This window comes from Erpetoichthys calabaricus, chromosome 1 (assembly GCF_900747795.2).
Source record: "Erpetoichthys calabaricus chromosome 1, fErpCal1.3, whole genome shotgun sequence".
Classification (NCBI taxonomy): Eukaryota; Metazoa; Chordata; class Cladistia; order Polypteriformes; family Polypteridae; genus Erpetoichthys; species Erpetoichthys calabaricus.
In genome coordinates, this window is record NC_041394.2 from 157,070,021 (window position 1) to 157,095,592 (window position 25,572).

The 25,572-nt window shown below is 37.5% G+C and overlaps 1 protein-coding gene across 2 annotated transcripts in view; it reads left to right on the forward strand.

Annotated features, from left to right (window-relative positions):
- Nucleotides 1–25,572, forward strand: part of nup205 (nucleoporin 205) — a 193,212-nt gene that overhangs the window by 137,376 nt on the left and 30,264 nt on the right. For both annotated transcript variants that reach the window (XM_051920262.1, XM_051920268.1), the window contains exons 29-32: nt 14,433–14,636; nt 17,793–17,914; nt 24,230–24,368; nt 25,048–25,174. In XM_051920262.1, coding sequence (XP_051776222.1) covers nt 14,433–14,636; nt 17,793–17,914; nt 24,230–24,368; nt 25,048–25,174 — 592 coding nt within the window. The remainder of the gene's footprint in view (nt 1–14,432; nt 14,637–17,792; nt 17,915–24,229; nt 24,369–25,047; nt 25,175–25,572) is intronic.

Genomic DNA, 25,572 nt, shown 5'->3' on the forward strand with positions numbered 1-25,572 from the left:
GGAGAACTTTGTGCATGTTCTACGGTGGTGGGGGGATGGAATAGCAGGCTGCTTGTCTTTATCGGCACATTTATAGGACAAAAGACGCTGACGGAGAGGTGCAATGAGATTTAAGGTTGGCTGGATCTACGAGTTTTTTCGTAGGCTCAGGTAATTCTAGTGTTAAAGGCATTCTGAAAATCAAGATAAATTATATGTGTACCTCTCTGAGCATATGCTTTTGTTACTTCCTCACAGAATTCCAGCATATTAATTAAACATGACCTCCTCCATCTGAACCAGTGTCGACTGTTCACTTACAGTTCTGTTTTTGCCATGTGAGGCTCAATCTTTTCCTTAATAATTCTTTCCATTAATTTACCCATGATTCACAGTAGTCTTACTGTCCTACAGTTACTTGGATCTCACCGATCGCCCTTTTTGTATAATGGTATAATATTTGCTATTTTCCTGTCCTTGGAAATTGCTCCCAGTACCTGATCACTTTCTCAAAATATGTGTCAAGGGTTTATATATGCATTAACTAACCTCCTTAAGCACTCAAGGATAAATATTATCTGGTCCTGGTGAATTCTTAGATTTCAGACAATGTAATCTAATCAGTTCTTCTGCCTTAGTGAATTTTCAAGTCCCTTAGTGCCTCCATAATATGTCCTGTTACTTTTGGGAGGTTATTGATTTCTTTACAAGTTGTAATTTTAGTAAACTTTAAGTTCAAAGCGCTTTGTATTTCACTGTATTTACATTCTATCTCACCTGTATTGTTCATAATACTCTTCTGTAGGCCTGGGCAAAAAATATCAATTTTCTGAATGTTATTTCTAGGTTAAACAATTCAATATTGATTCTTAAAGTCTCAAGGTCAATCTTGTGAATTTCTGTCCTGCTCAATTACTATATGTAGATTTTTGCTTATCTTTGTTTTTGGTATCCGATTCCTTGGATGGTGCTAATGCGCTTGTTAAGACTTTCTACAGAAAAACCACTTTGCTATCTCTCATAAAATGGTGAGACCTCTTTAACTGAAATCAACATCTTAGACACATAAATCAGATGTGTGGACTTACTATTGATTCAAATGGTTCATTAGTAAAGAACAACTGGAGAAAAGCAAAGCCATATGTAAGCTGTGCAAGTCAGATGTTTGTTATTGTTGTAACACAACAAATTTGAGAAATCATTTACTCCAGCGTCACCCATAAACATAATTTCAGTCAACATCCAAACGAGAAGAACCTAAACAGTCTTGCTGGAGACGATGGGTAGCTCCACGCTTCCATTTAAATCACCTCATGCCCAAAAAAATAACAGAATCTATAGCTGTTTTTATCTGTAAAGATATGAGTTCCTATACTGTTGTTGAAAACGAGGGCTTTCGACAAATGATGCACGTTTTTGATCTGTGGTAACCTATACCAACCAGAAAGCAATTGAGTGAAGTTATTGTACTGAGGCTTTAGGAAGATCTTAAGCAAAGAATCACCACGTCTCTAAGGCCAGTTTAGTGCATAGCCCTAACTTGTGACAGGTAAACATCCAGTGCATCAGATTCCTACAAACGATTAGGCACCTGTGGTGGATTTGTTGCAGACAAGCATGTTGCCCGCCAGTCACAGTGGAGGAGCAACCTCGCTGCCTATATACAGAGCTGCTGAGATGACTCGCTGTTGTTCCAAAAACCATTCTAGCTTTTCCAATGTGCGGTTCTGTTGCATGACCGCATCAATCAGACGTTTGTGTTTTTCCAAGTCTAATAAACATTGTTTCTGTTTAAGCACGTGGCTAGCTGTACTGCCACAGCGGAAAAAGTTTGCAGCACCACTAACTTGTCAAAGCAAGAGGGCAATTGTTGGGATTTTTGGAGCAGCCCGCAATACAAAAGTGAGCGTGTGCACAAAGCAGCCAACTTGAAGTAGCACCATAATAGCAGCAATGGCCAGTTCTTTTTCTGTTATGTTCCATTCATTCAGTGATGCTGTCAACAAGCATCAGCACTACATCCTAGTTTTAAAATGCTTCTTTTTTTATTTAAGGATTGTCAAGACACATTTTTGAGATTGATTAACATGATTACTACAAGTGAGCAACTGAAGATATGTGTAACTTGTAGAAATATAGAATGATGCTAGTGCAGGAACTCACTGAGTCTTCCTGCTGTATCTTTAATTTCAGCTAATTCAACAACAACAACATTTATTTATATAGCACATTTTCATACAAAAAGTAGCTCAAAGTGCTTTCAATAATGAAGAAAAGAAAAATAAAAGACAAAGTAAGAAACATTATGTTATGTTAACATTAGTTAACATAGAATAAGAGTAAGGTCCGATGGCCAGGGAGGACAGAAAAAACTCCAAAAAAAACTGTTAGGCATTCTACCTAACAAAAATGAAATAGTCCTCTTTGTATTTAAGGTTCTCACGGAAGGACTTGATGATGATGGTCATGCAGACTTCTGGCTTTTAATCCATCAATGTTGGAACATCACGGTGCTTTGAGTAGATGCGCCACCACAAAGAAACCGGAAAAAGAAACAGAAGAGAGAGTAGGGGTTAATACGGATTTTAGAGCCACCATGAAAAGTTATTATAATGAATTGGATATACAGAGTATCAGGATTAAATTAAAGTGAAGTTATGAGAAAGCCATGTTAAAATAATGTGTTTTCAGCAGTTTTTTAAAGTGCTCCACTGTATTAGCCTGGCGAATTCCTACTGGCAGGCTATTCCAGATTTTAGGTGCATAACAGCAGAAGGCCGCCTCACCACTTCTTTTAAGTTTTGCTCTTGGAATTCTTAGGAGACACTCAGTTGAGGATCTGAGGTTACGATTTGGAATATAAGGTGTCAGACATTCCGATATATAAGATGGGGCGAGATTATTTAAGGCTTTATAAACCATAAGCAGAATTTTAAAGTCAATTCTGAATGACACCGGTAACCAGTGTAGTGACATCAAAACTGGAGAAATGTGTTCAGATTTTCTTTTCCTGGTAAGGATTCTAGCAGCTGCATTCTGCACTAATTGCAAACGATTGATGTCTTTTTTGGGTAGTCCTGAGAGGAGTGCGTTACAGTAATCTAGCCGACTGAAAACAAATGTGTGAACTAATTTCTCTGCATCTTTCAATGATATAAGAGGTCTAACTTTTGCTATGTTTCTTAAGTGAAAAAATGCTGTCCTAGTGATCTGATTAATATGCGATTTAAAATTCAGATTTCAATCAATGGTTACCCCTAAGCTTTTTACCTCCGTTTTGACTTTTAATCCTAATGCATCCAGTTTATTTCTAATAGCCTCATTGTATCCATTATTGCCAATCACTAAGATTTCGGTTTTTTCTTTATTTAATTTGAGAAAGTTACTATTCATCCATTCTGAGATACAGGTTAGACATTGTGTTAGCGAATCAAGAGATTTGGGGTTATCAGGTGCTATTGATAAATACAGCTGTGTGTCATCAGCATAGCTGTGGTAGCTCACGTTATGTCCCGAGATAATCTGACCTAATGGAAGCATGTAGATTGAGAAGAGCAGCGGACCCAGGATAGAGCCTTGTGGAACACCATATAGGATATCATGTGTCTTTGAATTATAATTACCACAACTAACAAAGAATTTTCTCCCTGCCAGGTAGGATTCAAACCAATTTAAGACACTGCCAGAGAGGCCCACCCATTGACTAAGGCGATTCTTAAGAATATTATGATCAATGGTGTCAAATGCGGCACTCAGATCTAAGAGGATGAGAACAGATAAATGACCTCTGTCTGCATTTACCCGCAAGTCATTTACTACTTTAACGAGTGCAGTTTCTGTGCTGTGATTTGTTCTAAAACCTGACTGAAATTTATCAAGAATAGCATGTTTATTGAGGTGCTCATTTTAACTGTATAATGACTGCCTTCTCTAGAATTTTACTTAAGAAAGGCAGGTTAGAGATGGGTCTATAATTTTCAAGAGCAGAGGGGTCAAGATTATTTTTCTTAAGTAGGGGTTTAACTACAGCAGTCTTAAGACAGTCTGGGAAGACCCCCGTATCTAATGACGAATTTACTATATCAAGAACATTATCAATAAGCACGCCCGATACTTCTTTGAAAAATTTTTTTGGTATTGGGTCAAGGGCACAGGTGGAGGGTTTCATTTGAGAAATTATTTTATGTAAATCAGGTAAATCTATCCTAGTGAAAGAATTTAATTTGTTTATTATGGAGTACTGGGGTTTAGGAGAATCCTTAGTGTTGGGGAGATATACTATGTTATTTCTAATATCATAAATTTTTTGATTGAAAAATACAGCGATAGCCTTACAGATTTTACTGGAAGTACTTAGGATGCATTCCTTTGAGTTACCTGGGTTTAACAGATGATCAATTGTCAAAAATAAGACTCTGGGATTACTAGCATTGTTATTTATAACCTTAGAGAAATAGCAGCGCCTCTCAAGACGGACTGTGTTATTGTATTCTGTTATTTTAACTTTTAATATTTCATAGTCAATAGTTAGTTTAGTTTTCCTCCATTTACGCTCAGCTCTACGGCATGTTCTCTTTAAATCAGACACTCTTTGGGTCTTCCATGGTATAACAATGCTAGAAAATTTTTCAACTGTCTTTTCAGGTGCAACTAAGTCAACAGCAGCCCTCACTTTAGTATTAAATCTTTCCACCTTACTATTTACATTCCCCTCGCTATTATAGTTGGCACTATAAACGGACTGATTGCTTAGAATGTTTCTAAGTTTTAAAGCTGCTGATGAGTCAAAGAAGCGTTTTTTAACAATATGCTTCTCATGAGTGTTTTCTATCATTATTTCTATATTAAAAAGTAGAAGAAAATGGTCTGATAGACCCGTATCAATGACCTGCTTTATATCAACTTTTAGTCCTTTAGTAATTACTAAGTCTAACGTATGACCTGCTTTATGTGTAGGCTGATTAACGAGCTGTCTCAAATCAAAAGAGTCCAGGAGGTTCATAAATTCTTTTACTTTTTGGTCACATTGATTATCTATATGAAAATTAAAGTCGCCGACTATTAAGAGTGTGTCATAGTTCGTAATTAAGATTGACATCAAGTCAGAGAATTCCTCAAAGAAAGACACGTTGAATTTTGGAGGTCTATACACGGATAATACTAGAACGTGAGAATCTCCCTGAATAACAATGGCGCGATACTCAAAGGACTTGAATTTACCAAAACTGACATTTTTACATTTTAACCTGCTTGAGTAAATGTTTGCTAGTCCGCCACCTCTCTTTCCTTGGCGATCTGCACGAGTAAAACTGTAATCCGGAGGCGCAGATTCGATTTAAACAGCTGCACCATCTGAGCTAAGCCACGTTTCACTTATTGCAATAAAATCTATTTTTTTATCACTAATAAGATCGTTGATAAAAAATGTCTTGTTAGTTAAAGCTCTAATATTTAATAGTGCCATATTTAATGTTTCAGAGGAGCAGAGATGAATACTATGTGCGTTATTGATATATGGAACAGGAATTAAGTTATTTTTATTAGCGCCGCTCTGTGTGTATTTTTTGTTTAATATATAATCTGTTTTTATAGTTTAGGCATAAATATTTCAGTTTTGTGCTTACATGTAACACATACCTATTATTCTGCTCTTGCTGGCATACATGAATTTATTTTGTGGGTGGAGAAATGAGCCCATGGAGATGGGCAGTTGAAGATGCTGGACTAAATGAGTTGATGTGGGAAGTTGTTATAACACAGGCAAAATTTGGGTGTCATGACTGAACTACAGTAATCCCTCCTCCATCGCGGGGGTTGCGTTCCAGAGCCACCTGCGAAATAAGAAAATCCACGAAGTAGAAACCATATGTTTATATGGTTATTTTTATATTGTCATGCTTGGGTCACAGATTTGCGCAGAAACACAGGAGGTTGTAGAGAGACAGGAACGTTATTCAAACACTGCAAACAAACATTTGTCTCTTTTTCAAAAGTTTAAACTGTGCTCCATGACAAGACAGAGATGACAGTTCTGTCTCACAATTAAAAGAATGCAAACATATCTTCCTCTTCAAAGGAAACAGAGAGGAAAGCAAACAAATCAATAGGGCTGTTTGGCTTAAGTATGCGAAGCACCGCCGGTACAAAGCTGTTGAAGGCGGCAGCTCACACCCCCTCCGTCAGGAGCAGAGAGAGAGAGAGAGAAAAACAAAGTCAAAAATCAATACGTGCCCTTTGAGCTTTTAAGTATGCAAAGCACCGTGTAGCATACTTAAAAGCTGCACACAGAAGGTAGCAACGTGAAGATAATCTTTCAGCATTTTTAGACGAGCGTCCGTATCGTCTAGGTGTGCGAACAGCCCCCCCTGCTCACACCCCCTACGTCAGGATCACAGATAGTCAGCGCAAGAGAGAGAGAAAGAAAAGTAAGTTGGGTAGCTTCTCAGCCATCTGCCAATAGCGTCCCTTGTATGAAATCAACTGGGCAAACCAACTGAGGAAGCATGTACCAGAAATTGAAAGACCCATTGTCCTCAGAAATCCGCGAACCAGTAAAAAATCCGCGATATATATTTAAATATGCTTACATATAAAATCCGCGATAGAGTGAAGCCGCGAAAGGCGAAGCGCGATATAGCGAGGGATCACTGTATCAAATAATATTGCATTAGTGCGACAATGTTTTCTGATCGGTACTATTCAGGTCATAAAATGATTTCTTCAAAATGTCAGCTATATTTATCTCTTTCTTTTTTGCCTGGTGCTGCATTGACATCGTGCACAAGAAGGTGTGAGCTTATTCAGTGCGAGCAGGAACACGCAGGTAGCCGGTTGCTGTGTGCTATAACACGCTTGACTTGGCGGTAATCAACGCACATGTACTGTGCAAGGCATGCACGGGGGCCACTGAGAGAAGAAGAGTGTTCTTTGCTCACCTTGCAGAGGAACTTAGTCATCGCTTTTTACAAGAAAAGGCGATGGATAAAGCAAAAGTGGATGCAACATCATTAAGCTTCTGTTCCAAGCCCCTTCAGTGTAGTAGTAACCACAGCAGAGAGAGAACTGTATACATTGCAACAGGTACACAAGTCGTAAACGGAGAAAGGACGGTTCTTGGGTGTGCGGGAACTGTTAACATTTGAATCTGATGATTGCACATAGCGCGGAACTGACCTCTCTGTACTATTTTTTCCTCTGCATTTCCTGGAGTACAAAAGAAACACCACCATGCACCCAAAAGCGGACACTGGCAAGATCGGAAAAAAAAATGCGGTGCACTGATTACAAGCGCAAGAAGGCATGCGAATGAATATGAATAATGTTGCATCAGTGCCATATCATATATACCTTTGTTTCTGTTTTTTTGTCAGTGCGACTTTGACATCATGGATCCTAAGGTGCATACTAATTCAGTGTGAGCAGGAACACTCAGTAGAACTGAATAAAACAAAATTCAAGTGACGGTGAGATATGAAGAAGGCAGATTCACCAGCGTTTGTGTGTCAGCTTTTATCCCTCCAGATCAGAGAATTTCCAGTTCGATTGTCTCAAAACACCAATCACATCTACAGTTATTCCCAGTTTCAGATAAAAAGTAACTGTGTCAGATCTGGGGCGGGGGGTGGGTATTGTATCGTGATCATGACTAAGAGAATAGAAGTGGAAAAAACAACACTAACTTTTACAAGTACTATACATTTACACTGGCTGTTACAGACACCAATCAAATATATGTTTTTATTGTATAATATTAACAATAAGAGCAGCTCACTATTGCACCTTTTGTGAAAGTGTTTATTTGATATATGGCCATCAGCCTTCACACATTATACAGTTCATGTGTACATTTTGTTATTTATTACTAAAACGTGAAAAACGTTTCTGTTTTAACTGTGTGTTTACATAGATTGTTGTAGACACAAAACGCACATCAAATTATTTCCCTTTACAATTCTGGGTAGCTCACTCCCAGATAATCAATCAAGGCAGGAACTGGGAGAACTTTTTGCCCATTCTAAGGCGGTGGGGGGGAGGGTATAGCAGGCTGCTTGGGCTTATCGACACATTTAGAAGACAAAAGACGCTGACGGAGAGGTGCGAAGGGATTTAAGGTGGGCCGAAATTACGAGATTTTTTGTTGGCTCTGGTAATTCTAATGTTAAAGTCTTAATATTTGTACTTGCACAATCCTTGGCAAAATAACAAGAAACATTGTAATAATTTAGATTTATAAACATTTTTCCCAATGCTTTCCATTGAAAAATTCAGCTTCTACAGTAAATATCTCTAAGCAGTTATGGACGACATATAGTGAATTATTCCGTTGCAATTATTGTTGAAACAGCGTATTTAAGTAATTTACAGATATTACTTCTGAACAGTCAGAAATATGGATAGAAAAGCAAATTGCACCTATTTTGAGAAAGGGGGTAGAATTATAGAGAGAAATGGTTAGTGCAGGTGCATGACAACTCCAGAGTTGGGACTGTTTTTGAAGTGCTTGCAAATTCGTTCATTTCTGAGTGCTTTTTTCTCAGGTGGTACTAACTTCACCTATAACCCAAAGACTTACTTATTAGGTTTATTGGAGAATCTTAATGTATCGTTTATGAGTGAGAGTTTGTTTAGGAATGGTCTTGTCCCACCTCTTTCAGAGCTGATCATACTAGATTGTCTACTTGTCATTAGAAATCTAATTTTTCCTCACAGTAATGCCTTAAAAAGAACTTTCCGATGTCCCATATTGTAGCATACAACTTAAATAAAGTAACATTTGTCAGCCTTATCTCTTGACTCATTAATTTCATTCAGTGATCATCACGCATAATGTGTCCTGATGCTAGAGTCTTATATTGCTATGGTGTCGGCTAATCCCAAAGAATCACCCAGGGCTGGGGAAGTGGACCTCCATTTGCATGCTGCCCCTTAGCCCTGAAGGTGGTACATATAACTAAACTACTACTGGCTTTTGGTTTTTGGCTTAACCGTGTTCTGAGATAAAACCATGAGACTTTTCTATTGTTTTCCCTTGCAATTGAGTCTGGAAGAATGAAAATTGTATATCCTTCTTGTAAAACCGTGAACAAAAACAATTATGCTATGTACCACTTATTAAATGCTGACTTGTACAAATCTTCTCTTACTGAATGCACTATAACATATACATTAAATAAATCGGAGCAGAAAATGAAATGGAGTTGCAAATGATTAATCAGTCATTCACAATGAAATGCTTATTTCAGTTTGAGAAATAGTGAATGTTATTTTTGGAAAACTATTTGTTCTTCCACAGTTTATTGTTGTTGAGTGCCTCCTACTGACTGTTGTGAATAAGGACAAAATAATAAAATTCCCTTAATATACATCCTTTTTTAACTAATAACATTTGCAGAAAATATTTGACCATAATGCATATGACATAAAAGAAAAGAAAATACTTCTCATAATTACAAACTGTTATATTATTTTACCTCTTCTGTAATGTCATTATCTGAAATAATGCTTCATTTGAAAAAGTAGTTTTTACCATTTTTCTAATAAAAACAATACATATATTCTTACATATTGAATTAAGTAATTGAAATTAGAAGTTAAACACTGGTTAAATATAAAAATACATGCAGTTACAGGTTTTAGATCATTTTAATCATTAAATGCACTGCATTGCTGTGCTGTTAAGATATACATGTTCTGTATTTATACAGTTAGGTCCATAAATATTTGGACAGAGACAACTTTTTTCTAATTTTGGTTCTGTACATTACCACAATGAATTTTAAATGAAACAACTCAGATGCAGTTGAAGTGCAGACTTTCAGCTTTAATTCAGTGGGGTGAACAAAACAATTGCATAAAAATGTGAGGCAACTAAAGCATTTTTTAACACAATCCCTTCATTTCAGGGGCTCAAAAGTAATTGGACAATTGACTCAAAGGCTATTTCATGGGCAGGTGTGGGCAAGTCCGTCGTTCTGTGATTATCAATTAAGCAGATAAAAGGCCTGGAGTTGATTTGAGGTGTGGTGCTTGCATGTGGAAGATTTTTCTGCGAACAGAAAACATGCAGTCAAAGGAGCTCTCCATGCAGGTAACAGAAGCCATCCTTAAGCTGCGAAAACAGAAAAAACCCATTCGAGAAATTGCTACAATATTACGAGTGGCTAAATTTACAGTTTGGTACATCCTGAGAAAGAAAGCAAGCACTGGTGAACTCAGCAACGCAAAAAGACCTGGACGTCCACAGAAGACAACAGTGGTGGATAATCGCAGAATCATTTCCATGGTGAAGAGAAACCCCTTCACAACAGCCAACCAAGTGAACAACACTCTCCAGGGGCTAGGCGTATCGATATCCAAGTCTACCATAAAGAGAAGACTGCATGAAAGTAAATACAGAGGGTGCACTGCAAGGTGCAAGCCAATCATAAGCCTCAAGAATAGAAATGCTAGATTGGACTTTGCTAAAGAACATCTAAAAAAAACAGCACAGTTCTGGAAAAACATTCTTTGGACAGATGAAACCAAGATCAACCTCTACCAGAATGATGGCAAGAAAAAAGTATGGAGAAGGCATGGAACAGCTCATTATCCAAAGCATACCACATCATCTGTAAAACACGTGGAGGCAGTGTGATGGCTTGGGCGTGCATGGCTGCCAGTGGCACTGGGACACTAGTGTTTATTGATGATGTAACACAGGACAGAAGCAGCCGAATGAATTCTGAGGTGTTCAGAGACATACTGTCTGCTCAAATCCAGCTAAATGCAGTCAAATTGATTGGGCGGCGTTTCATGATACAGATGGACAATGACCCAAAACATATAGCCAAAGCAACCCAGGAGTTTGTTAAAGCAAAGAAGTGGAAAATTCTTGAATGGCCAAGTCAGTCACCTGATCTTAACCCAATTGAGCATGCATTTCACCTGTTGAAGACTAAACTTTGGACAGAAAGGCCCACAAACAAACAGCAACTGAAAGCCGCTGCAGCAAAGGCCTGGCAGAGCATTAAAAAGGAGGAAACCCGGCATCTGGTGATGTCCATGAGTTCAAGACTTCAGGCTGTCATTGCCAGCAAAGGGTTTTCAACCAAGTATTAGAAATTAACATTTTATTTCCAGTTATTTAATTTGTCCAATTACTTTTGAGCCCCTGAAATGAAGGGATTGTGTTAAAAAAATGCTTTAGTTGCCTCACATTTTTATGCAATCGTTTTTTTTGTTTGTTTTTTTTTTTTTTTTTTATTTATTAGTTTTATTGCAATCATTCCATACATATAGATTAATTTATAACAAAAAAGAACTGAAGACAAATCAGACCCCACCCTTGAGAAGGAGAGCTTAGCCAAAGGAGAATTGCTTAAGGCTTTTTAATAGGGCAAAAATAAACAAAAGAAAGGAAGAAATATATATAGGTAAATAAAAAAAATGGAGAAGGGAAATAAATGCGGTAATAATTATTTCTCTTATTCTAAAATATTATTGATTAGATCCTGCCAGCTTTTTAAATTTAAGCAATCGTTTTGTTCACCCCACTGAATTAAAGCTGAAAGTCTGCACTTCAACTGCATCTGAGTTGTTTCATTTAAAATTCATTGTGGTAATGTACAGAACCAAAATTAGAAAAAAGTTGTCTCTGTCCAAATATTTATGGACCTAACTGTATGTTGGTTTTATCTCATACAGTATTACACACAAACAAATAACAAACACTGTAAAAACCCAGTAAATATAATCAATTTTTCATAAGATGTTTATTAAAAAGATACAAGGCTAACATGTAACAACTTTACAAGTAAAATAGTTACATTTTGCTCTTAAGAGTGTATTGTTTGCTAAGCAGCAATTTCAAATTCTTCCTTATTTGCTCTTTTTCTCATTAAAAATGTGTGCTAGCTGCTTTCTGTCTACAGGAAGTTATTACAGTAAAAACAAGACAAGTACACAGGCTCAACTACTGTAATACATTGCATAAAGGAGCATTACAACTAAATTGCTCATTGCCGGCAGCAGCCATGTTGACATAAGCAAATGGAACATTTTCGTGCTAACGCTCACTTCATTGCACGCACATGCATTATGCATTAACTCATATAGAACTTGCTGTACATAAATTCATACATTGAAGCATGATGCAAGATGCAGTGTGAATAATGTGCACCAAGCAGTAGTAAGCTAGCACATGAATGTGTGTAGTATCTGATTTACAGTATATGGAGATACTGGACATACTTCCATACATATCCAGTAAAATTGTTGTGTTGAGTGATACTTACCTACCCAGTACTACGTTTTTGTACACACATGGATATTGTAAGACAAGGTCTTGCTCCCAACAGGTTGCTAGTATGGCATAATCACACATAGGCTAAAGCTTTGTCTCAATCACTGTCTGACAGCACCATGTCAGCCTATTCAAAATCATGGGGAAAAAACACTGCATCAATATAAACTTTTTCGAATATATAATGGGAAAATATTGGATGTTTGGAATAGCTATCAAATAAAAAAAAAGGTTGTAAAGACGTTAATGTAAAAGTCACATAATGGATTTTTTTTTTGAAAAAACAGTTATGCACAGAATATTTCTTTAAAGCAATATTTGGAATCAATATTTTTCATCTGTATTATTTATCTCTGATGCCAACAGTTTGAGAAATGTTAATACCATTATGAGGTTTGTTCAAAAAAGTACATAACGGAGTACTGTGTATTTGTTTTATGTTTTGTACATGGTAAACACTACATGCAACCAGATCATATTTAATCAGCCTTTTGTTTTTTAAAGAGTTCTGAGTAACTTGTTGCTAATATAACACATTATTTCATTTCTGTGTCTTAAGCAAAATAAAGTAATTATTTTAAATACTAAGTAAAAGTATTGAAAAGTATTATTACCTTTTTACAAATTGCTTAAAGTCTACACTGATTTTCTCTTTTCCTGCTGTTAGCGGCAGCACCCAGCATGCACTAGTCTTCTACTGTTATGTTGCCATAAAATATTCACAAAATGGCAGAACAAACAGTAGCGGACAGTTTCCTTTATAATTAACATTTTCTGTGTGGAAGTATTTTATGGGGACTATGGAAGATTCGAACACAGAGGACTGGTCAATTGTGAAACAACAAAACATAGATTTCACTACTCAAAGCTGCTATTGTCCCTTCTCTGCTACTAAACCTATTTGCTTCATATATTGTGGAGAACATGAGTCCACAGCTTCAGAAACCTTATTGGCAGGATTTCCCTTTTTTTGAAGTGTGTCTCTACTCAACAGAAAAATACTTGACAAGTATCTTGATGATGCTTATATCAACATGGAACATGAACTTAAAATAGCATTTGAGGAGGTGCAGGTCTTACATACTACTGCTGACACTTTGCACACAATAGAAATTGTTTCTGAATTAACGCCCATTGGATTGATTCTAAATTATTGAACAAAAAACTTCCATGCTTGCAGTCGAGTTTTTTTGCCATCACACCTATGATGTGATTGGTACTGAATTGATGAGTTACATGCAGTATGTCATATGGCCCACAAGGTAAAGTAACTGCTACTGTAACTGACAATGGCTCTATTTTTGTTAAAGCTTTTGAAATTTTTCACAAGCGCATTGATTTTGAATTGGATAAAAAAGTTGGATTCTGTTGTTACTTTCACTAATATGCAAGAGTTGTTATCAGCAAATGAACAGTTTGCCGATCAGATTGTGCTACCCCACATCAGCGATCTGATTTCAAGTTTTGACACTGATAAATTTTATCAAAAACAATAAAAAATAGAAACAAGGTGCGTATCAATTGTTGCAGATGTCATGCACTTTGGATGAAAACAGGCAGATTAACCTTATTATCGGAGTGTAGAGGAAATATTGGATCATAAACTCATTGTTCCAACAGCCATGTAATGGAACTTCTCCTACAGTGCAGTAACTTGAATAACAGAAATCCATGCAATCCAGCTGAGCACCCTCTGTAATAAGCATTGTGTCAAAAGCTTTGATGACAGACGGGTTACATTCTATAAAGAATACTATATGGTACTTTTTGGTGTACCCCTTTTGATTGCACTGGACATAGCGCAAAATATTATATATAATATTTTGCAATTACATAAGTTCAGGATAAGGTGCCACAGTTCAGGATTGCCAAAAATGCATGCTGTTTATTTGTTTACAGCATTATTGTGGTTATATTGAAAGCAGACATATTTTCTCTTGTGTGCTTATCAGTGAGTGTACATTCAATTCCAGATACAGTATGTTCATAACCATAGTATATTATTTTCAAGCATATCCTTGTGGAATATTTTGGGATGTTTCATAACTTCTTTTGTGAAGTAACAAAAGTAGTATAATATGTAATATAATATACTACTTAATAATACTTTTTTTACGTAATATTTAGTATATCACCTTTTTAAAGTAACTTACTCAAAACTGTTGTTTTATAGATGCTGGCTTTGGCTGTGCTCGATGCTGTGATGGACCGCCACATCTCAATTGACAAAGAATGCCAGTGGCTGCAATATATGGCAAATAGCGGTTACCTCAAGGTGCTGGTACAAAGTCTGAGGCAAGATGACACAATGTTACAGTGTTTGCTTGTACCTCATCCTCCTCTTCTTAAAGCCCTTTATATCTATGAGTCCAAAATGGTAAGACAGTAAATAATTATCATTTAACAGAGAATTTTTGTATGCATTAGTACCACAAAATGTGGATTACTAGTACACAAATTGACAATATTCCTGTTCCTCCACCTGTATATGTGTAAGATATTAAATAAGTTATTATATGGATTTTTATTCTTTCCTAATGCAATGTTTTAGGAAGTACAGTTTGTTGTGGTTGTATCTTCTTGGGTAAGATCTAATTCATGATTTTTATTTCACTGTATCATTTTATAAAGCTTCAAATAGCTTATAATTTAGTCAACATACCCTGTGCAGTTATTTATTGTTGAAAGTTAGCTTGTTGTATTTATTTATTTTATTATCTTCCTTTTGTTACAGAGCTACTGAAGGGACATTGTGTAATTTTTTTTTCTCTGTATTTTTCTGGTGCACAACAGATACTTTCAACCGCACAGTAACTGAAAAGGGACTCCATACTTGTACATAATTTGTGATTCATAACAGTTCTTTTTCATAGTTGCACTTTGGCAAAATGGAAATTGGATAGATAGATAGATACATACATACATACATACTTTATTAATCCCAATGGGAAATTCACATTCTCCAGCAGCAGCATACTGATACAATAAATAATATTAAATTAAAGATTGATAATAATGCAGGTGAAAAACAGACAATAACTTTGTATAATGTTAAATGTTAACGTTTACCCCCCCGGGTGGAATTGAAGAGTCGCATAGTTTGGGGGAGGAACGATCTCCTCAATCTGTCAGTGGAGCAGAACAGTAACAGATCCACCACCAGCTCCTTGGTTTTGCTGGTGTTCAGTTGTAGGTGTTTTTTTTTTTTTTTGGAGACTTTATAGAAATATATATTCAGCTTGGTCTTACGCATAAAGACTTAACGTTTGTTCTTGCAGTTCGTCATGGGTACATTATCACTGAAAAGCATCAGGGGCTTTGTACAAGTGAAAGTGTGCAGTGACAGAATGTTTTTTTCCTGTTATTTTTTAATGTCACATTATCCCAATACAGAGCCCATATGTGAGACCCAGATGAAATTTATATGAGACAAATGCTGAATAGACATACGTGACAATATGAAGAAGTGTGCATGGAATAGTTTCTGGTGCGTACCCACTTGAAAGTATCTGGTGCACACCAGAATAATCCCTAGAAAAAAAAATTACACAATGTCCCCTCAGGGGCTCCATAATTTATATTTTGGATTTTTTTTCTCTCTTCTTATGTTTGTGTATTTTACAGTTTCATTCATTTAAAAAAATTACAGTACTGCAAAATCATTCTGGGATATTCTACAACACTTTCTGCAGTCAATATGACAATAATAATAAAACATTTGAGTGATCTGGCTAATTTCACTTGATTTTGTCTCTTTACTTGAATTTGGGTTTGGTGCTCATGAACGCTTAGACTGCTTGCCTTTGTAAACTAATGGTTTTAAAGTTTTCTTACACATTCTCTGATGCATACTGCAGATATGCTTTCTAGTGTGTTGGTGGGGTCTAAGGTCCAAGTTAAAGGTGCCCCCTTGGTGATTTTAACTTGAGGGTAAATGCATATATGGTTAACATCAGCGATTCCCTGTGACGATGCGGGTTAGCTCCACACTCCTATCGTCCATCCGGGAGCCCTGAACCCGACACCATTGGTAATGTCACCGATGAGCTTGGCAGTGAGGCATAACAATGAAGCAAGGGGATGGTGTAAAAGTGTCAAGTGCTTTTATTAAAACCAACAAAATAATGTTCAAATAAATAGAGCAGTGCATCACTGTTTCAATAAATATATAATCCAGTAAAATTGAAACATGGTAAAAGTGGAGATTAAAATCCAATTGAAAAACTCTTTAAAAATAAAAAAAACAACAAGTTAAAACAATGGCTGGAAGCTGTCCTTTTTTTAAAAACCCGATGCCTTCTCCGTTCAACTGGCAGCTCCCCTGCTTCTTCCATACGGGCCCTGCAACAGGGGAGTCACCCTATCAGCAGGTGCAGCTGACTTTACTTCTTTCCGGTTGCCTTCTTTCCCCTGGCTCCGTATAGCTACGTTACCAGACCGAGACGTGGGTTCCCCAACGGCCAGGGTGCTCACGCTGAGGCTCACCCTCCTAAGTCTCCTCGACTCCCGTTGCCTTCCGCGGGGAGTCATCCATACTGCCGATCACTCCAGCTTCTAGAAACCGATCAGCTGGAGCGACCACTTCCAACTGCCCGTCCTCTAGTGTCGGCCACACACTGCTTGTGAGGGACTCTCCATTCCAGCTGCCTGCATTTACCAGCAAACCTGCTCTCTTGCTCGCTCCTGCACCGGCTTTCAACGCCTCCAGCCTTCTTCTTTCCTTAACCTCTATCCATTTCTTTCCTGTTCCTTTTCTTTCTTCAGTGAGGCTAGCTGCCTCACACTTCTATTTATTACGGGGACGTGTGTCAGCTGTGGCAATCAGCAGCTCCCGGGAACAATTACAGATGCAGACGACTCCTCACCTGTGCACTTAAGTGAGGTTCGCCCGCATCACGAATTCCCCAGGAACCGCTCAGCCACACACACACACACCACGGCCCCTCGCTAAGCAGCGAGTGCTGCGTTTATTTATTTTAAAAAACTGGCCCTTTTGAGATGAGCTATGGACCCGCTATACCACATTCCCAATGAAAACGTGTTATCTGCTTATGCTGGCTCACATCCTGAGCCTGTTTAGGGCTTAAATTTCTCCTTGATTGTTGATTTCAGAATATATGGGTTTTCTACATGAATTGATTAAAAAAAAAAAAAAGTTACAGGGCAAAAGGGGCAGTACACTTTCAAGTTAGTAATTATTTTTACTTATCCCAATTATGTATTTTCCATTTGAAAGTTCTCAATATATTATTTGTTCTTAAAAGTTTGAAATTTTTACATCAGAACAAAAGGCAAATACATAAATTTTTGTTTAACTAAAGTAATTTACAGTAAAAAGTGATGAATATTCTTTATGACTGTATTATTATTGCAAAACTCTGTAAATTGTCAGTGAATATTTTTTTTTCAGTTCCAGAGAATATTAGAAGTGTATTTCAGTTAGTATTAGTTAGAATATGTAATTATTCAAATTGTATGTTTTCATGTTAGTCTGTAATAAGTACATAAACTGCATGCATGCTACTATTTTCAGGCATTGCTAACACGTGTTGCTAAAAACACCCATGGGGCAGCAGAACTCTTACGTTGTGGACTTATTGTGCAACTAATTGAGTGTGAGGTGTATGACATGCGACCAGACACAGATTCAAATAGGTAAGTTCAAAATTACTTACTGAACTTGCTAATTTTCTTGTCCCTCATTGGAACTATTCTTTTATAATATACATTGATAAACCACAATATTAAAACCACTGACAGGGAAGTAAATAACATCGATTATCTTGCTCCAATGACACCTGTCATGAGGAGGCATGTATTAGGCAGCAAGTGAACAGTCAGTTCTTGAATGTGATTTGTTAGAAGCAGGAAAAATGGCCAAGCCTAAGGATCTAAGTGATTCTGACAAAGGCCAAATTTTGACAGTCTGAAGACTGGGTAGGAGCCTCTCTAAATTGGCAAATCTTGTGGTGTGCTCTCAGTATGCAGTGGTTACTACCTAAAAAAAGTAGTCTGCTCTGACACCACAGAAAAGCTACTGTTTCACAAATTGCTTAAAAACTTAATGCTGACTGTCAGAGAAAGGTACCCGAACACATAGTCCTTCACAGCTTGCTGTATAGGGGGCTGCATAGCCACAGACCAGTCATAGATAATGAAATGTTTCCAAATTAATAAAATAAGTTAAAAACATGCAGTATAATTTAAAATAGTGAAATTAATTTTTTTTAGAATTTTAAGTCATCTTAGCATTTAGATAGATAGATACTTTATTAATCCCCAAGGGGAAATTCACATACTCCAGCAGCAGCATACTGATAAAAACAATATTAATTAAAGAGCAATAAAAACGCAGTGCAAGTTAAAAAAAAAAAAACCAAAAAAAAACTGCAAGGTGGAGAGTGCAAGGTTGGTATAATAGACAATAATCTTGTATAGTGCTAACGTTTACCCCCTGGTTGGAATTGAAGAGTCGCATAGTGTAGGGGAGGAACGATCTCCTCAGTCTGTCAGTGGAGCAGGACAGTGACAGTAGTCTGTTGCTGAAGCTGCTCCTCTGTCTGGAGATAATACTGTTCAGTGGATGCAGTGGATTCTCCATGATTGACAGGAGCCTGTTCAGCGCCCGTCGCTCCACCACAGATGTCAAACTGTCCAGCTCCATGCCTACAATAGAGCCTGCCTTCCTCGTCAGTTTATCCATGCGTGAGGTGTCCCTATTCTTTATGCTGCCTCCCCAGCACACCACCGCGTAGAAGAGGGCGCTCACCACAACTATCTGATAGAACATCTGCAGCATCAGATGTTGAAGGACGCCAGCCTTCTAAGGAAGTATGGTCGGCTCTGTCCTCTCTTGCACAGAGCATCAGTATTGACAGTCCAGTCCAATTTATCATCCAGCTGCACTCCCAGGTATTTCTAGGTCTCTACCCTCTGCACACAGTCACTTCTGATAATCACAGGGTCTGGGAGGGGCCTGGGCCTCCTGAAATCCATCACCAGCTCCTTGGTTTTGCTGGTGTTCAGGTGTAGGTGGTTTTAACAAAGTCCTTGATTAGGTTCCTATACTCCTCCTCCTGCCCACTCCTAATGCAGCCCACGATACCAGTGTCGTCAGCGAACTTTTGCACGTGGCAGGACTCCGAGTTGTATTGGAATTCCGATGTATATAGGCTGAACAGGACCGGAGAAAGTATAGTCCCCTGCGGCGCTCCTGTGCTGCTGACCACAATGTCAGGGCTGCAGTTCCTGAGACGCACATACTGAGGTCTGTCAATAAGATGGTCCACGATCCATGCCACCAGGTATGAATCTACTCCCATCTCTGTCAGCTTGTCACTAAGGAGCCGAGGTTGGATGGTGTTGAAGGCGCTAGAGAAGTCCAGAAACATAATTCTTATAGCACCACTGCCTCTGTCCAAGTGGGAGAGGGATCGGTGTAGCATTTAGATGATGGCATCCTCCGCTCCCACCTTCTCCTGGTATGCGAACTGCAGAGGGTCGAGGATGTGGCGGACCTGTGGCCTCAGGTGGTGAAGCAGCAGCTGCTCCTCCATGATCTTCATCACATGTGACGTCAGAGCAACAGGCCGGAAGTCATTCAGCTCAGCAGGATGTGATACCTTTGGGACTGGGGTGATGCAAGCTGTTTTCTAAAGCCTCGGGACTCTCCCCTGTTCCAGGCTCAGGTTGAAGATGCGCTGTAGAGGACTCCCCAGCTCCAACGCACAGGCCTTCAGCAGTCGTTGTGATACTCCATCTGGACCCATTGCTTTGCTGTTTATCATTTTCTTTCCCCATTAATAATATAGAATCTGACCTAGAAAATGCAAACAGTGGCATGTCCACTGTTTTTTTTTAACTGAAGTGCATCACATATCCTATTAAATGAATATGCCTTGGATCAAGTAGAGTGGGAATTCAGTAGATAGTGGGTTTTTATTCACGTTGGAAAAATTCCTCTGCACAGCAAAATGATCATTGTTTTGATCCCATGGTCATCATTGACTTCACTTTTCTAATCAGCACCTTGAAAGAAGCTAAGATGCTTACTGTCTTCTCTATTGAACTCAATTGGTTATGACTGAAACTGTTGTGGAGCTCATGTTCAGATCCATATATTCTGAAGGCACGCTTCTGCTCAGTTTCAATGGGTCTGCACCGTCTTGTTGGAGTCTCTCAAATGGTTGGTTGAGATGCGGCTGAATGTCCTCTACCTGGAGTAAGCTAAGGCAGAATGCTTAAAATATCCAACTATTTTATGCCTGATTGTCACAGCATTTGCATCACTTCACCACTGTGCAACAGTGCTCTGCCATTGCCCGCTGGAGTGTATGAACAACACAACACAGGACAGACTTGGAACTTCTATGTCATCAGTGCCCTTTATCCTACTTTTGGCATTGTCACAAACCACGGTGTGCCCAAGACGTTTCAGAATGGCCCAAGTGCCAAACATTTCCTGAAATGTATCTGCTATTTGCTTGTCCTGTATGAGAGCCTCGAAACTGCTTTGCATGCAGTAAGAGTGAAATTCATACCTATCCACTGTGCAGTTATAATGACCTTTGGGGCTTTGGTGTGACTTGGAATGTTGTACTTGGGTTTCAACACATTTAGGAGCTGCTGAAATCCCACATTATCAACAAGCGACAGTGGTTGATCATCAAGAACAATATACTGGGAAAGAGGTTCTCTTATTTTCACTGCCCTTGGGTTATCATTTGACATTTTTTCTCACCTTGTTAGAATCTGCCACAACGTTGGTTGGTGCTGTGCTCCTTTTGTTTCTTTTGTTAACTCTTGAGATGTTTAGTTAGGTTACTCTTGTTGTATAAACTTATTTTCGTACTTCCTCTTGTTTATTTTTTGGTGTGCTAGGCTTTGGTTTTTATTTTTAATTTTAAAGAATTTTCACAGCGTGGACAGTTTGTGTTTTGTTTTGCTATAATGTGAATTCTGTAAGTGTTCATTTATAATGTATGTGTAGTTTTAGAACTACCGTCTATTATGTAGCTCAAGGGTGGACAAAGTCAGTCCTGGAGGGCCATAGTGGCTGCAGGTTTTTGTTCCAACCCAGTTGCTTCATTAGAATCCAATCTTTGCCAATAATTTAATTTCATGGCTTGTTAGTGCTTTAGCTCTGCCATGTTAGGTCATTCTCATATCCTAGGTTTTGGTTTCCTTTCTAAGGATATCAAGTCTAAAACTGATCAGTAATTCTCAGTGCTTCACTTTTTCTTCTTCACTTTCCTTCCAAGTATTTAATGAAACCAAATAGTGCACAATAAATACACACAGGTGTAAATGGAAACACTCTAAATGAAGAAATGCTGGTTTCTTTTGTCATTTGCATCTTATTGCTAATAAGGGGCCATTAAAAACTGAGAATACAGCACTTTAAGACTAAAATAAGCAATAAGAGTTCCAAATCTTAACGAGCAAGACACCTAAAATGAAGCAGAAGTGTTACTTGAGCAATCAGTGCTCCTTATTAAGCAATTGGATTGGAACAAAAACCTGCAGCCACTGCGTCCCTCCAGGAACGACTTTGCCCACCCCTGATGTAGCTATTCATAGCTTTTTAAAATCCTGAAGCAATCATCTGGAGTACTGTAAGCTTTTTCATTTTTGGAAGTTTTTTCTTTTCAAATAGTACTTAAAATATACAGTGCTCTCTCCATTATGTTTGTAACAAAGACACATTTTTCTTTAGATTTGCGCCTTTGCTCCAGAGTTTTAAATTTGTAATCTAAACAATTCACGTTTGATTAAAGTACAAATTCTCAGGTTTTATTAATGGGTATATTTATACATTTTGGTTTTACTGTGTAGATGTTGCAGCACTTTTTATACATAGTGTGAAAAGTCTGGCAGCTGGAATACATAACACAAGTAAGGCCAGCATTAGTGTGCAGTTTTTCTATTTATGACATTACCGTACCTTTGTCAAGTCATGAGACTGATGTTAAACTAGCAAAATAAAGTTTGATTCTCAATAGTACCAAGTTTAATTTTAATTCTTCTTAACTTAGCTCTCTGCGGGAATAGCTCTGCTGCAGCCGCCCATAGGAAGGCTGCTTGCATCATGAAGGGGATGGGGGAAAACACTCGGGAGCCCCATCCCCAGAAGAGTCCAAACTGTTGGAGAGCCAATAGGGTCAGGTGTGTTGGGGATCAGAACTGGTGTGGTGCAGAGGTGTCGCCCGCTGCACGGAAGCACTCGGGTCCCAATTTGAGGCGGCCCATACAGGTGGGCGCATGGAACGTCTTGTCTATCCGGGAAAATGATCATCTTCCTCTGCTGTCGGAGGAGCAACGTAAACTCCGCATTTCAGTGGCGGCACTCTCTGAGGTGCACAAGACCGGGGACTGGCCAGATCTCAGTAGGTGGATACACCTTTTATTGGTCTGGTCGGTCTAATGGCTGTCATACTCGGGGAGTAGCTGTTGCTGTAGCGGATTGGCTTCTTCTGATGGTGTCCGATGTCACTCCTTTCAACGAGCGTATTATGGGACTCAGATTACGGCACTCCCTGGGTGCCTTGTCTGTTGTCTCAGTGTATGCTCCGACCGCGGTAATGAACCAACTAGGTTTCTGGGACACTGAGTTTTTATCTTGCTTTGGATCTTACCATAATTATAAGTTTCTTGAGCCCTACTTTAAATTTAATTTTTTGTAATTAGTTAACTTTCTGCATTCTTGCTAATAATTCTGGTGTATCTTATTTATACAGATTTTTTTCTGGAAGTGTTTTTAAAAAAAAAAAAAAAAAAACCCTCTCAGTTATTAATACAATAAGATATTTGTGAAATGTGAAATCTCACAGTACCCTACTTTATATAAATGGAATTGACAGTGATATTTTGTGTTCTTGCCTTTGACAGCAGCCTTAGAAGAGTGGCTGAAAGCAACAAAAATAAATTAATGTTGGTGAAATGTTTTTGACAATTCATAATACTGCATTGGTTTCTTCTGTGCTAATCGGTGCAGATTGTAGAGCCACTTTTGAAAATAAAGACCAAGGCTGTGAGCTTCATAGAGCAAGTCATATTGGAAACTGGATTGTTCCACTTTATTACTGGACAAACAGGCTATTAATTTCATTAATACTGTAGCTACTGAATCTAAGCAAAATACAAATAGTCTTTTTCTTCAATTGATATGTGAACATGACAAAATTTAGGTGGTAACTTGAAAAATGCTTTAATGTTTCATAGTAGCACCTAGAGTAATATGACACTGATTAGAAAAATTTGAAATCTTCAGTTCAGTTTTGAAAAATTAAGCTATAATACACATTTAGTTATATACAAAATTAAGAAGAGATTGCTACTACACTTGTGGGCACATCTCTGTTTTGGCTCTCTCCTTAAGAAGCAACTGGATGTTTTTTTAAAAAGAGTTAAATAGTACCTGTTTTGACAGTAGACCACTGCATTTTTAGGAATTAATGTTTTTAACACTAATTTACAGTATCTTTGCAGGAACAATGTTATTCAAAGTGCTTTTTTAATTCAGATTTAAATATGGTCCTTTCAATTATACTAATATAAGCTGTAATTTAAAATGTTTTATTTCTCAAAGATTTTTCAAAATGCTTAATATGCATTTAGTATGTTTAACATTCTGAAAGGTGAGGTGTAGTAGTAAGGGATTTTTTTTTCTTTTACAACTATCAAAGTCAACATAATAAAGCAAAGATACAAAAATAGATACCACTGATTGGTCTTAATTAGTATTTACATTTCTTGCATTGATTTAAATCTGTTATACTTTCCAGATAAAATTTTAAATCTATTATACTTTCCAGATAAAATTTAAGTTTTAAGATTAATTGTCGTTGTAAGATAACGTTGAATGTTATTTATAGTATGTTGACACTGCAAAATATGGCATTGAGTCCTAAACCTTTTCTCCACAGTTGCTGACTGAATTTGTTAATCTATTTTGTTTACCTTTTTTTACAGGATGTTAGGTCAGAGAGACCCATCAGGATTCATTCCAAGTCCTCTTGATCGCTATAGACAGATTCTTCTGCCTGCTTTGCGTCTGTGTCAAGTTATTCTGACTTCTAGTACTGCACAGCACCAACAAGCTGCAGCACAGGTCTGAGCCAGCAAAATTTCTTAACTACTAGATTATAAGAAAATAAATTATTCAAACATCTGACTTCCTCAATTGAAGGAGCTATATAATTCCTAATAACAGATACATAATTTTTTTATTGTATACAATATATCCACATACAGTGTTATTGTAACAGTTGTTGTCCAAGTAGACCCCATCACTGCAGTCAAATTTCAACAGATATCTTTTTTGTAGCTTTAGGACCAGATATTATTGTAAATTTCAACATCACCTTTATGTATAATTTTATAAGCCATGACTTTCCAGAATTAGAGAGTTTTGTTTTTAGCAATTTTCATTATACAGATATACTGTATAATGAATGTGTAATGTTTGTATTTCAACCTCTTTTTTCCATGTAATATGACCTATAGTTTGCCTAGGGGGGAAAAATGACATCTACTCATGCATTAGTATATATCTGTAGGCATCATAGTGGTACAGTAGACAGCTGTGTCATCTTATACTGGTTGAAACTGGGTATAGTTCACAGCTTAGGGTGCTTTCTAAGTAGAACTGCATTTTCTAACAAGATTCATATTGATTTTGTATTTACTCAGTTTTGCTCTCATGTTGCTTCAGAATGCTAATATCAGTGTGCTTCTGTGATAGACTGACATTAATTGTACTATAATAATTAGCTTTTCTTCCTTTCCAGGTAATACAGTGGCTGATAGTTCATTCAGAAGCAATCCATGCCATTCTGCGTTGTCAGGAAGTGACTGCTGGATCTCTTCGAGAACTGTCCTTGCTGACTGGCATAATAAGCAAAACTGCACTGCCAGGTTGGTAATAAAAATTTATATAGTACAATAATGTGTATATAATAGTCTATAGTATAGGCTGTACTCTGTGATATAATATAGTACTGTTTGTAATATAAGGTGTTTATTAAAGGTAAAACCACAATTGTGAGTTATAATAAAAAATAAGCAAATATTTAATTTCATGAAAGTGTTATAATTAGATCCTGTTAGCACCTGCAGGTTTGTTTACTTTTGGTTTTTACTTTTGGTTCAGAGTTTAATACGTAACCATATCTTTAATGTTCAAAGTATAAAAAAAAAGAACAGTGATTTTCAATCCTTCGAATTCTTCAATAAATAATTGAAAAGCTGTCCATGTGAAAAACTCACCAGTTTGTTTTTCATTAAAACTGTTGACACAGTAGGCATATTATATT